This window comes from Acomys russatus, chromosome 6, assembly GCF_903995435.1.
Source record: "Acomys russatus chromosome 6, mAcoRus1.1, whole genome shotgun sequence".
Classification (NCBI taxonomy): Eukaryota; Metazoa; Chordata; class Mammalia; order Rodentia; family Muridae; genus Acomys; species Acomys russatus.
This window is the reverse complement of record NC_067142.1, coordinates 19921682-19934244: the sequence shown is the minus strand read 5'-3', so window position 1 is coordinate 19934244 and position 12563 is coordinate 19921682. Positions and strand designations below refer to the sequence as shown.

General features: G+C 47.8%; 1 protein-coding gene across 1 annotated transcript in view; it reads right to left on the bottom strand.

Moving 5' to 3' along the window:
- Positions 1 to 11959: 11959 nt before the first annotated feature.
- The window catches only part of C6H2orf76 (chromosome 6 C2orf76 homolog), a 61340-nt gene continuing 60736 nt past the window's right edge, over positions 11960 to 12563 (bottom strand). The window contains exon 6 of the mRNA XM_051147269.1: positions 11960 to 12102. Coding sequence (XP_051003226.1) covers positions 12026 to 12102 — 77 coding nt within the window. The 3' untranslated portion in view covers positions 11960 to 12025. The remainder of the gene's footprint in view (positions 12103 to 12563) is intronic.

Sequence of the window (12563 nt, the reverse complement as noted above, 5' to 3'; positions counted from 1 at the left end):
CTATATACACCAGCACACAGACACACACACCTGCACTCACACCTGCACACACACGGTTGCACGTGGACACACACACTCCAGCAATAACAGAGGCACAATATGGAAGTTGTGCTGTGACTTTTAAGAGCAACCAGGTCCTGACTTTTAAATTAAATCAAATGTTAAGACACCAGCCATCCTACCATAACTTCTGAGCACTGGCAAGTGCCACACCAGTCACACGTTTAAGGATTTGACTTTGAGCTAAAGAACTCCAAGGCCAGTCACCTTCACGTGGGCCAGCCACCCACTCTAGGTCATGAATAGATGACTCAGGTTCTGCCCCCAGCTTCCGGCCCTTGGCAGACTCTGCTGCCACCTGGTGGCTGACAGAGGGCAGATGGGTACCAACTACTGTCTGGACTCCCAGTAAGGAACGCAGGCTACAAGCATCTTCTCATTGGAAGATGCAAGATCTATGGATCAGTGGCAGGGCAGTCATCAGCTGGTTCTGAGCTGCGTATCTCAAAAATTCAAACTGTAAAAACTGACCTTGCTAGACTATTCTAGGCAGAAACCATGTTTGGCCTCTCTTTGCATCCATTTGTTCTGCACCTGAACTTGAAGCAAGTTATGCCCAGAGAACAAAGGAAGTATAAATTATTCTGCTGGTTTGAAGGAGCCTACTTTCCCCTCCTGGAAAACAAAGCAAGCAGGAAAGGGGGCTATGTGAAAGGGACAGGTCACATGCTCTGGGTTGCCTGTATCCAGGTATAAGGCATCTGGTGGGAATGCAAGGGGTTCTTGGAAAAGAGTCCTTCCTGGGCCTGAGAACACCTGGGCCACCGTTGCAGAGCTGAGGGTTTGACTAGCAGACGCTGGCAAGCAGGGTGGCAGATGTGCCCACCTTCTGGGAAGTCCTGGCACCGTGAGTGCTTACCTGATGTGGGGCACAGCATTTTGTTCAGCATCTCCAGCTTTTTCTATAGGTGTATATACGTGTGTATGCATGTAATGTTCATGTGTGCGTGAGAGTGCACATTCACATGTGTGCACATCCATGTTCAATGTCAAGTGTTTTTCTCAAGCACTCTCTACCCGACTTTCTTTTTGAAAGATTTAATTTCTTTAAAAAATTTTTTTATTAATTCATTCATATCACATCTCAATTGTTATCCCATCCCTTCTATCCTCCCATTCCTCCCTCCCTCTCGCTCACTCCATACTCCCCTCCCCTATGACTGTGACTGGGGGGGACCTCCTCCCTCTGTATATGCTCATAGGGTATCAAGTCTCATCTTGGTGGTCTGCTATCCTTCCTCTGAGTGCCACCAGGCCTCCCCATCAAAGGGATGTGGTCAAATATGAGGTACCCAAGTTCGTATGAAAGCCAGTCTCTACTCTCCACTCAACTGTGGAGACTGTACTGTCCGTTGGCTAGATCTGGGTCGGGGTTCAAAGTTTACTGCACAGCACCAGCCAAGGACAATGCGTGCAGTAAACTTCGAAAGATTTAATTTTTTGTTTAGGTATGTGCACATGGATACAGGAGGCCAGAAGAGGGTGTCGAATGCCCTGGAATGAGAGTTACAGGCACTTGTGAGCCGCCTACTATGGACATGGGAAGCAGATTCATATCGTCTGTGAGAGCAGCACATGCTCTCGACGGCTGAGCCATCTCTCCAGACAGTCCACTGTACTCTCTGAAACAGCATCTTCCTTTCACTGAAACCAGAGGTCACCTATTTGGCCAAGGTGGCCGGCCAGTGAGCTGCAGGGACCTTTATATCTCTGCCTCCCCAGCGCTGCAATTACAGACATACGCCACCATGCCCAGCTTTCTTATGTGGGTGCTAAGCATGAGAACTCAGGTCTTCGTGCTTGAGTGACAAGTCCCCTAACCAACTGAACCACATCCCCAGCCCCAGCGCGTGCAAATTGGTGCAATGTTGTTAATGAAGCCTGGATGTGCTAGAATAACACGTGTGTGCTCCACGCCTTGCTAGGTCATTTTCCTGAAGCCCAGGGGCAATCCTGGGGTCAGCACACACACCCCCATTTAATGGAGCAGAAGTCCCGGGGCTTCTGCTCCCCCCCCCCCCGTGTCAGACCTTTAGGTTAGTGGTGGTGGGCGCTGGCTCTTCACGCTGCTGCCACCTGACTGCAGAGCGGGTGTTCCCGCCTTTGCCTCACGCTTGTCTAAAGCAAACACAGTAAGACAAACAGCTCACCCCCAACCTGAAGTGCACCATTTGCCTTCTGTAATTTGTATAATTTTAAATGTCACCACAAGTTCACTTCTAGGTCACTTCTACACAAGGTACTTTGTGTGTACAGTTCTAGAGGCCACTGTTGAGCTCTACCCAGTTTTCCAGGGTCAGTTCAAAGGGAAGCAGATGACAATCTGGGACGCTTCCCTTTCCTATGGTGGATAATCAGAATAGTGTTTTGTTTTCTGGCTAAGCGGGGGAAGAGTCCTTGCAAGGCACAGAATCGCCTCTGGGCATACAGGGAACCTCCAGGCAGAGAAATACATCTGATACCCAGAGATGCAGATACAGCCGCTCTGGGAGGGGATGGACACCAACCGCGGTTCTCTGTCTCTCTTTTGTAGACGCCTCATGTAGCCCAGGCTGACCTTGTGATAAAGGGTGACTCTGAACTTCTGCTCCCCCAGCCTCCATCTCCCAAGGGCTGACGTATTGGCAGGCACCACCATAGGAAGTGTACCCTGGCTTCCTGCATACTGGGCAAGCAGCCTAGCAGCTCAGCCGCCATGGCACCAGCCCTTCACACATCTAATCATATTTTCTCAACTCCTTTTGAAATTCGTAAGCACTCAGGAACACTGGGCCTTTTTTTTTTTTTTCCAGAACCCAGTCTATACAAGTTTATGAAGCTGATTATATTAATGTATTCCCTATATACAGAGCCACTGAATTTATTTTGCTATAATATGAGTGTCGGGGACTTGCCAAGCTTTGTTTTAAAATCGAAACACAATCTCCGAGTCATTCACTCATGGAAGAAAGAGTTGATGTCAAAGGGCTGGTCTCCTAGGACTGCTAAGCCTCCTCAGCTTTGGCTGAATGTGGTGTGTGTGTGTGTGTGTGTGTGTGTGTATGCCACAGAGTGTATGTGAAGGTCAGAGGATGAGGACATTGTGTAGAAATCAGTTCTCTCTTTCTACCACGTAGGACTTGGTGATCAAACGCAGGCCCTCAGGTTTGGCCACACACACCTTTATCAATGGAGTCATCTCACTGGGCAACCTGTTTTTTCCTAAAACAAACATTTACTTTATGTATATGTGTGTATGTATGTGCCTACGTGACTGTATGTGCACCACATGCATACAGGAGCCTATAGAGGTCAGAAGAGGGTATCGAATCACTTGGACCTGGAGTTGTGGACCATCGTGAGTCACCGTGTGGGTGCCGGGGACTGAGCCCAGGTGAGCCAGCTCTCCAGCTCATCATCTGCTTTTCTCAAGTGAGTTCTGGGAATCTCCACTCAGGTCCTCGCTCTTGTGTTACAGGCACATTACCCACTGAACCTCCCTCTGCCTTTACTTATTTCAAGAGTCATCCGGCAGCATCTGGGACCCAAAGCGGATTTTCTGCATCTTCAGTCTGGCTGCCAATAAATGTCACTATTGTCTGAGAACTCACTCAGAGCAGCGGAGAACAGATGTACCAAACACAATGTGAGCACTGTGACACGCATCCCGGATGCCTCTCTTACACCATTGTACATTGTATGATCCCTCACTGACTAACGACCACGAAAAAGAGATGAGTCGCCAAAGGCCATTTATCTAAACTCTTATGTGCATGTTTTCAGCCAAATGCGAGTTTGGGAACAGAGGCTGATCTCAGGTCTGAGTCACTGAATAAGTGTCTCAGATGGGAAGAAATGACAAGTCACGCTGTCTCCTCCACACCTGCACTGCCCAGAGGTGCTGGAAATGCCAAAGCAAGGGAAGAGGAGAGCCAGGGTCTCATATGGTGGGGTCACTGTGAGGTAAGGGGACGTTGAAGACCTAGGTCACTTGTCCTGATGGCGGAGTTCAAGTCACTGCTAAATCAACTAAGGGACCATTTTCCTCTTTAGTTAACACTCCTAAGTGGACTCCTCAGGAGTTTCTGAGAATAGCGTGAGGTGAAACAGTCAGTGAACAGTAGCCACGAGCTGAGCTTGTCCCCTCAGAATGTATACCCAACGAGAAAAGAACAACAGAAGTCCAGGTTCCTGGGGGTCAGAGAGATGGTCCAGCCAGTACCCCAGGACCCATGTAAAGCTAGTGGCTGTATAGTCTGTCCACAGCCCAGCAATCATGCAGTGAAATGGAATACAAAGACAGGAGCATTTTCCAGAAGCGTGCAGGCCAGCCAGCTCAGCACCAGAACTAGCAAGCAACAGGGACCCTCTCAAAATATGGTGGACAGTGAGCACTGACACCAGAGATTTTCCTCTGACCTCCACAGATGCACACACATTCATATCTATGAACACACGCATACATAAAAATAAGAAAGAAATAAAAATTTTTAAAGGACAAAGTACCTTGAGTTCAAAGCACGAGCTACATAAAAGGGCCTCTAGGGAAGAGGAGGCAGGTAGATTTCCCAGGACTCCATGGGCAGTCTAGGCATTAAGTTCTGTGGGTCAGCCTGGTTGAAAGCCGCCCACTGGTGCAAGGTGGACAACACTCCTATCCTGTCCCCTGAGGGCCCGTTGCTGCTATTTTCATAACATCTCTGAAAGTGAAGGTGGAAGTCAGAACCAATGTGTATATTTGTATACGTGCAGATGCACATGCCACAGTTTTGCGTGTGGAGCTCAGAGGACAACTTGGAGGAGTTAGTTTTCTCCTTCCGCCATGTGGGTCCTGGAGACCAAACTCAGGAAAGCAAGCTCGGCAGCGAGCGCCTTTACCTGTTGAGCTATCTCGCTGGCCCCGAAGTGTACATCCTGTTGACCCAGACAACTCAGTTCTTGCAATGTAAACAAAATAAAACTCTCTAATCAGATTTAATGCCCTGGCAAGTGGCTCAGTATCTAGGAGGGCCAGAGGTCTTTATTCCAAATTTCACTACAAGAACCGTGATGGGTGTGATGAGAGCTTACTTTGGGTCAGGCCCCAGCTAATAAGGGACCTTCAGGCAGAGTCTCATTTGACACTCATTTGTATACATGTATATCGCCCAAGTTATGTCTTGTTACTGTGACAACTCTGCAATGTGGCCTGTGTTATTTTCTCCATGGGGAAGGCAAGATCCACTGATGCTCCTTCCCAGCTCTGCTGTGGGGCTGAACGGCTGATATCTGACTGCAGCACCTGAAACAAAACGAGACCTCTCAGCCTTATGGTTACTCTCCTTGGATGCTGAGATGGCTCAATGGGTGCTTGCTGCCAAGCGTGAGGACCTGAGTCGGATCCATTAGTCTCACATGGTGGAAGCAGAGAAGTCCCAAGAGTTGTCCTCCGATTTGCACACATGTGCCACCACACACACACACACACACACACACACAGAGAGAGAGAGAGAGAGAGAGAGAGAGAGAGAGAGAGAGAGAGAGAGAGAGAAGAGAGAAAAGGGGGAGAGAGAAAATATATATATATATATATATATATATATATATATATATATATATATATGGATATGGATATGTACAAAATGACAAAAATATATGTATGCTTCTCCTACCTCAGCCTCCTAAGTTCTTAGGACTATAGACACATGCAGTGTACCTACATTATGCCTATATACTTAAATTATATGTGCAGAAAATGTCTCAAAATATGTACAAAAAGGTAATTGAAGAACTTACCTTAGAATTAGGGCATTTAGGAGCCAGGCATGTGACCCATGAGACCTTCTGTTTCGTCCCCTGCAGCAGTATTACCTGGGTATGATGACATATGCCCAGAACCCTAGCACTTGGGAGGTAAGGGCAGGAAGATCAGGAGTTCGAGTTCATCCTTGGCTACAAAAGAAGTTTAAGGCTAGCCTAGGCTACAGCATATATCATTTATATTATCTCCAAGATGGTTTTCTTTCTTTCTTTCTTTCTCTCTTTTTTTTTTTTTTTTGGTTTTTCGAGACAGGGTTTGTCTGTGTAGCCTTGGCTGTCCTAGACTCACTTTGTAAACCAGGCTGACCTCCAACTCACAGAGATCCTCCTGCCTCTGCCTCCCAAGTGCTGAGATTGGCTATTACCTCCAAGATGGTTTCTAAAAAGTAAATGTTACTTGTAAAAATTAAATACATAAAATAAGATAAACACTAAAATATTAATACAGGGAAGAACAATTCAGATGGAAATAATACACCAGAATGTTCGTATGTTTATGGCATTTACCTGATGGGCTTTTTCTTCCATTTCTCTTTTCTTTCTTTCTTTTTTATCTTATTTTATTTTTTTATTAATTTATTCTTGTTACATCTCATTGTTTATTCTCTTTCCTTTCTTGCTATTTTAAGATTGGCTATAAATGTGTTAGGTTTGTTTTTGCTGAATTTGAATGCAGATATATTCTGGTAAAATTAAGCCTTCTAGATAAGACTTTTTGTGCCTTTGCAACCCAATCCTAGCTTCCACCTGTGTGTCCTTCAGTGCGCATGTGTGTTGCATAAGTTGTCTTGTTGCTGTGACTAAATTCCCAGCAAAAGCAGCTTAGGGGAGGAAGTGGGTTTGGGGGGCTACGTTTTCAAGGGTGCAGTCCGTCTTGGTGGGGAAGGCAGGGCGGCAGTAGCATAGGCGGCTGGTCACATGGCACCCACAGTCAGGAAACAGAGAGGTGAGTGCTATGCTCAGCTCTCTTTCTCCTTTTTACTCAGTCCAGCGCTCAGCTAGTGTGGACCTTCTCATCATAATTAGCCTAAGCTAGAAACTCAGCCACGCCCAGAGGTTTGTCTCCTAGGTGATTCTAGAACCAAAGTGAAAATGAGCGTTGTGCATCATATGAATCACCGTATGTGCATGCACACGACTTGTGGGAGCCAGCTCTCTCCCTCCCCTGTGTGGTCCCAAGGATTTGACTCAGGCCAGCAGGCTTGGCAGCACCTTTGCGCATCACCAGGCCTTATCTCATGGGCCCAATGTGCTTCTTAACAACTGTATCGCATTTGTGAGAGACCTCTGTGATTTCATCCATCATTATGTCTCAGAGTCCATGACACTAAATGGCATGATGTCCTCATTGCTCATCAACTGGAATCTAGAACTCAGAGGCACGCAGGTTACCCAGCCTTTCTATTACTATCTGTTGGGCTGGTTGCAGTCTCCCATTTTAACACTCCAGTGAATTGCTTTCTTAGAGATTTCTCAGGAAAAGACTCCAAGGATTGGAACTTCTGGGTCCCTATACTTCGCAGTTGTTTTAGCAGACACTCCCCCAAATGCTTCATTTAAAATGGCTGTGCAAGATTTACACTCCTATCAGCAGTACAGGCAGAACCACAGGCAGGGCACTGACAAACCTTTCTCTTTTTTTGTCAATCTGTTAATGGAAAGTGATATCTTGTTATTTTAACTCCAATTTCCTTGAAAAACAGGATGTGTAGCCTCTTATTTGTCATACATACTTGTGTGTTCCTTTTATTCTCTCCCCCCCCCCCCATGTGTGTGGGTGAAGACCAATAGCAGCAATCAGTTCTCTGCTTCCACCTTGTCAGTCCTGCGGATCACATTCGGGTCTTCAGGCTCAGCACCTAGTCCTTCAACTGCTGAGCATCTTGCTGCCTTCCCAGCGCGCCCCCCGCCCCGCCCCCGTTTTCCTTTTATACAATCTTTGTAAAATTTCATTGTATGGTTATCTTCTTGTCATTGATTTGCAAGAGTCCTTATAATATTCTAGAAACCAATCCTTCATTTTATATGTGCAAGTAGACTCTTCCAGTCATTGTGATGTTAAGGCTCACTTTTTAATTGTATGTATGCATGTATGCTTGTGTGTGGGTTTGTGCACAAGTGCAGTACCCACAGAGGCCAGAGGGGGGCGTGAGATTCCCTGGAGATGGAGTTGCCAAGTGAACTCCTAGAGGAGGGTGCTGAGAACTGAGGTCTTCGGTCAGAGCAGTATGCGCCCTTAGCTGCTGAGCCATCTCCCCAGCCACTGTGATTTTTTTTAAACCTAGTGTTCCGTGTTTGTGTGTCAGACTTGATGAACGTCAGAAGCCACATGTGAAGGTCTTCTCTATCCCAAGGTCATGAATGTTATCCAAACTTTCTTCTAAAAAGCTCATTGTTTCCCCCTGTTTATTTCAGTAGCTGGAATCAAGTCCCTGTCCCCTGCAACCCCTGGAACCTGCACTTTCTGCTAAAGCCCCAAAGACTCCCATGACACACTGCTTACAAGCTTGCTAGTGCCTCTTGAAAACAAACAAAACTCACAAAGCAACCGGACAACAACAAAGACAAGACTCTGTCAGGGAATAAAGTACTCGCTGTACAAGCCTCAGGGTCTCACTTCGATCCCTGAACTCTTGTGAAATAGGGGAGCACTGACAAATGACTCCACAAAGCCGTCCCCTCACTGCCTTGTGCACACTGTGGCACCACATGCCCAACAACAGCAGCAGCAGCAACAGCAACCTTTCCCTAAGAAAAACTGTCTTCAGTTCTTGAAGACATTGCTCAACCAGGGAATTAGAAAAACAAAAGCAAAAATAAAACCTCATAGAACTGCTCACCCCCGTGTCCGTGTTCCTGTGGCCGTTTGTCCTGTCATTCTAGTAAAAGCGTGTCTATCCATCCTTCCCACTAGCTGAGGCAAAAATTGTCTGAGGCCATGTGTGTATTCAGCACTTTGCTTAATGAACGAATGAATAAAACAAACAATCTTTGTTTTAAAAAAGAACTCTATTAAACCATTCGGCAACGCGGAGCGCTTCCGACCATGCTAATCAGACTCTTCGCCTCCTTTAAAGAAGAAGCATTGGGCCTGTCTCAGCACTCCATCCCCACAGTGAAGCCAGTTTGCCCTGTTGGCAAAGTAAGAGGCCAGCAGTGGAAGTCCAGAGGCAGCTAACCCTTCTATACAGTCCGAGCAGACATGTGCTAGCTGGGAGAGCCCCTCAGCATGGCCACTGGAACCAGGAAGTTATGCTGCTTTGGAAGAACGTGTCTTCCAGGAGGCAGACTGCATCTCCACCATTGTCTCCTGGAAGCACACATATCCAGCTACCTGGTCTCTCCAACAAATGAATTCAGCTGCTACACTTTGCTATAATAAATGCCAGGAAATGGCCCAGAAAAAAAAAAAAAAAAGCTAACAGTGTTATTTGCGTGATCTGATGCTAAAAACAGAAGCAAAGCAACCCTCTTGCAGCAGGAGATCTCCCTAAAAGGACCACTAACCAATGCCTTGGGGGGTGCACGTCTCACACCCAGGGGTAAGCGATGGCCTTGACTATCCCCTAAGAGCCTCAAGCAATCTCTGGCAGCCAAAGACAGTAGCAGTTTCTCTAAAGAGAATTTAAAACAAAAGCCCGCAATGAAACAGTGTGCTCTCTTGGTTGTATCTTTATTTTTTCCCCATTTCTCTCTCTCTCTCTCTCTCTCTCTCTCTCTCTCTCTCTCTCTCTCTCTCTCTCTCTGTGTGTGTGTGTGTGTCTGTGTGTCTGTGTGTGTGCATGTGTGTTTTACATGTGTGGCAGGGCGGTACCTCCAGCATGTGCAGAAGTCAGAAGAGAATCCTGGGCGTCACACTCTCACACTCTGATTTACTCCTTTGAGAAGGGAGAGAGCACACCCCAGTAACACTCTTGTCTCTGCCCTCTACAGCCCTGGGGTCATAGTAGCAAATCTAGCCTCACCCTGCTTTTCACATGGGTGGGTGGGATTTGAACTTAGTTCCTCATGCTTGTGCAGCAACTGTTCTTAACATCTCTCTAGATCTGGATATATCTTTTTAAAGAATCCAAAACGTTAAGCCACCACATAGTCCCTAATTTTAGAAAGCAAATGATATTTATTTATTGTTGAGATGGAGTCTCACGTAACAGAGGCTGGTCCTGAACATCCTATGAAGTCAAGGGTGACCTTGAACTCCTGCTTATTTCACTTTTACTTCTCAAGTGCTGGGGTCACCACACACAGGCCGGGGTGACAGACATGTGCTACCACACAGGCCGGGGTGACAGGCATGTGCTACCCGCACAGGTCAGGGTGACAGACATGTTGTACCACACAGGCCGGGGTGACAGACATGTGCTACCACACAGGCCAGGGTGACAGACATGTGCTACCACACAGGCCAGGGTGACAGACATGTGCTACCACACAGGCCAGGGTGACAGACATGTTGTACCACACAGGCCGGGGTGACAGACATGTGCTACCACACAGGCCAGGGTGACAGACATGTGCTACCACACAGGCCAGGGTGACAGACATGTTGTACCACACAGGCCGGGGTGACAGACATGTGCTACCACACAGGCTGGGGTGAAAGGCATGTGCTACCACACAGGGAGGGGGTGACAGACATGTGCTACCACACAGGCCGGGGTGACAGACATGTGCTACCACACAGGCTGGGGTGACAGACATGTGCTACCACACAGGTAGGGGGTGACAGACATGTGCTACCACACAGGCCGGGGTGACAGACATGTGCTACCACACAGGCCGGGGTGACAGACATGTGCTACCACACAGGTAGGGGGTGACAGACATGTGCTCCCACACAGGCCGGGGTGACAGGCATGTGCTCCCACACAGGCCGGGGTGACAGGCATGTGCTACCACACAGGTAGGGGGTGACAGACATGTGCTACCACACAGGCCGGGGTGACAGACATGTGCTACCATACAGGCCGGGGTGACAGGCATGTGCTACCACACAGGTAGGGGGTGACAGACATGTGCTACCACACAGGCCAGGGTGACAGACATGTGCTACCACACAGGCCAGGGTGACAGACATGTGCTACCGCACAGGCCGTGGTGACAGGCACGTGCCACCACACAGGCTGGGGTGACAGGTATGTGCTACTGCACAGGCTGGGGTGACAGGTATGTGCTACTGCACAAGCAGGGATGACAGGCATTGCTACCGCACAGGCTGGGGTGACAGGCATGTGTTACCACACAGGCCGGGGTGACAAGCACGTGCCACCACACAGGCCAGGGTGACAGGCATGTGCCACCACATAGGCCGGGGTGACAGGCTCGTGCTACCGCACAGGCCGGGTGACAGGCATGTGCTACCGCACAGGCCGGGGTGACAGGCATGTGCTCCCACACAGGTAGGGGGTGACAGACATGTGCTATCACACAGGCCCGGGTGACAGGCATGTGCTACCACACAGGCCGGGGTGACAGGCATTGCTACCACACAGGCTGGGTGACAGACATGTGCTACCACACAGGCCGGGGTGACAGGCATGTGCTACCACACAGGTAGGGGGTGACAGGCATGTGCTCCCACACAGGCCGGGGTGACGGACATGTGCTCCCACACAGGCCGGGGTGACAGGCATGTGCTACCACACAGGCCAGGTTGACAGACATGTGCTCCCACACTGGCCGGGGTGACAGGCATGTGCTCCCACACAGGTAGGGGGTGACAGACATGTGCTCCCACACTGGCCGGGGTGACAGACATGTGCTCCCACACAGGCCGGGGTGACAGGCACATTCCACCACACAGGCCGGGTGACAGACATGTGCTACCACACAGGGTTTATTCACTGCAGGAGAGGGAACTTAGGGCTTTGCGTGTGCTAAGCAAGCATACCCACTGAGCTGTGTTTCCGAGCCCTAACAAGTGACGCCTTTTAAACACTTATTTTTAAAAATCAAGTGTTTTGCTCATTTTATAATAAGAAAGGAAAGAAGAAAAGTGAGGAAGGAAGAAAAAGAAGGAAGGGCAGGTGAGAAAAAGGAGGGAGTAAGGCAGAGAGAGAAATGAATGGCAGAAAGGGACAGAGAGAGAAAGCAGGGCAAGGAGTTTTTAAAAAGAGATTTATTTGACAATTTAGAAGAAAAAGTTACTTGCGCAATGAAGGTATGCAAAGGTGTCCTCCAGACACCTTCACCAGGACGAGATGGGATTAGCTTTGTATCTCTTATAATCTTCTTCACAGAAGAATGCAATTTCAGTTTCACTGGCTGAAAATAAGAAAAACAGAAAAGGGGAGAAAAGAGATTTTAATGTGAAACTAGATTTTAAGCAACTATGGAAATCCATATTACATTGGTTTGCTATCATAGCTTTTTAAAATGAAAAGATAAATTGTTGGTTGGACTGCATAATAACTTTTTTATCAAACCAATTAGAAGTTTTAGTGTGGTTATAGGAGACCAAACTCAAATAATTTATTTTAGGAAAAAAAAAAAAAAAAAAAAAAAAGAATAACTCAGGCTGGCACGATGGCTCAGTGGGCAAAGGAGCTTGCAGCCAAGCCTGGCAGCCTAAGTTCGATCCCAGAGTTCACATGGTGGAAAGAGAGAACTGACCCTCTCATGCTGTTCTCTGACTTACACACACACACACACACACACACACACACACTTTAAACACTTAAAAACAATAACTCCTAAGATTAAAATCAAGAGGTAACACAAGAGTG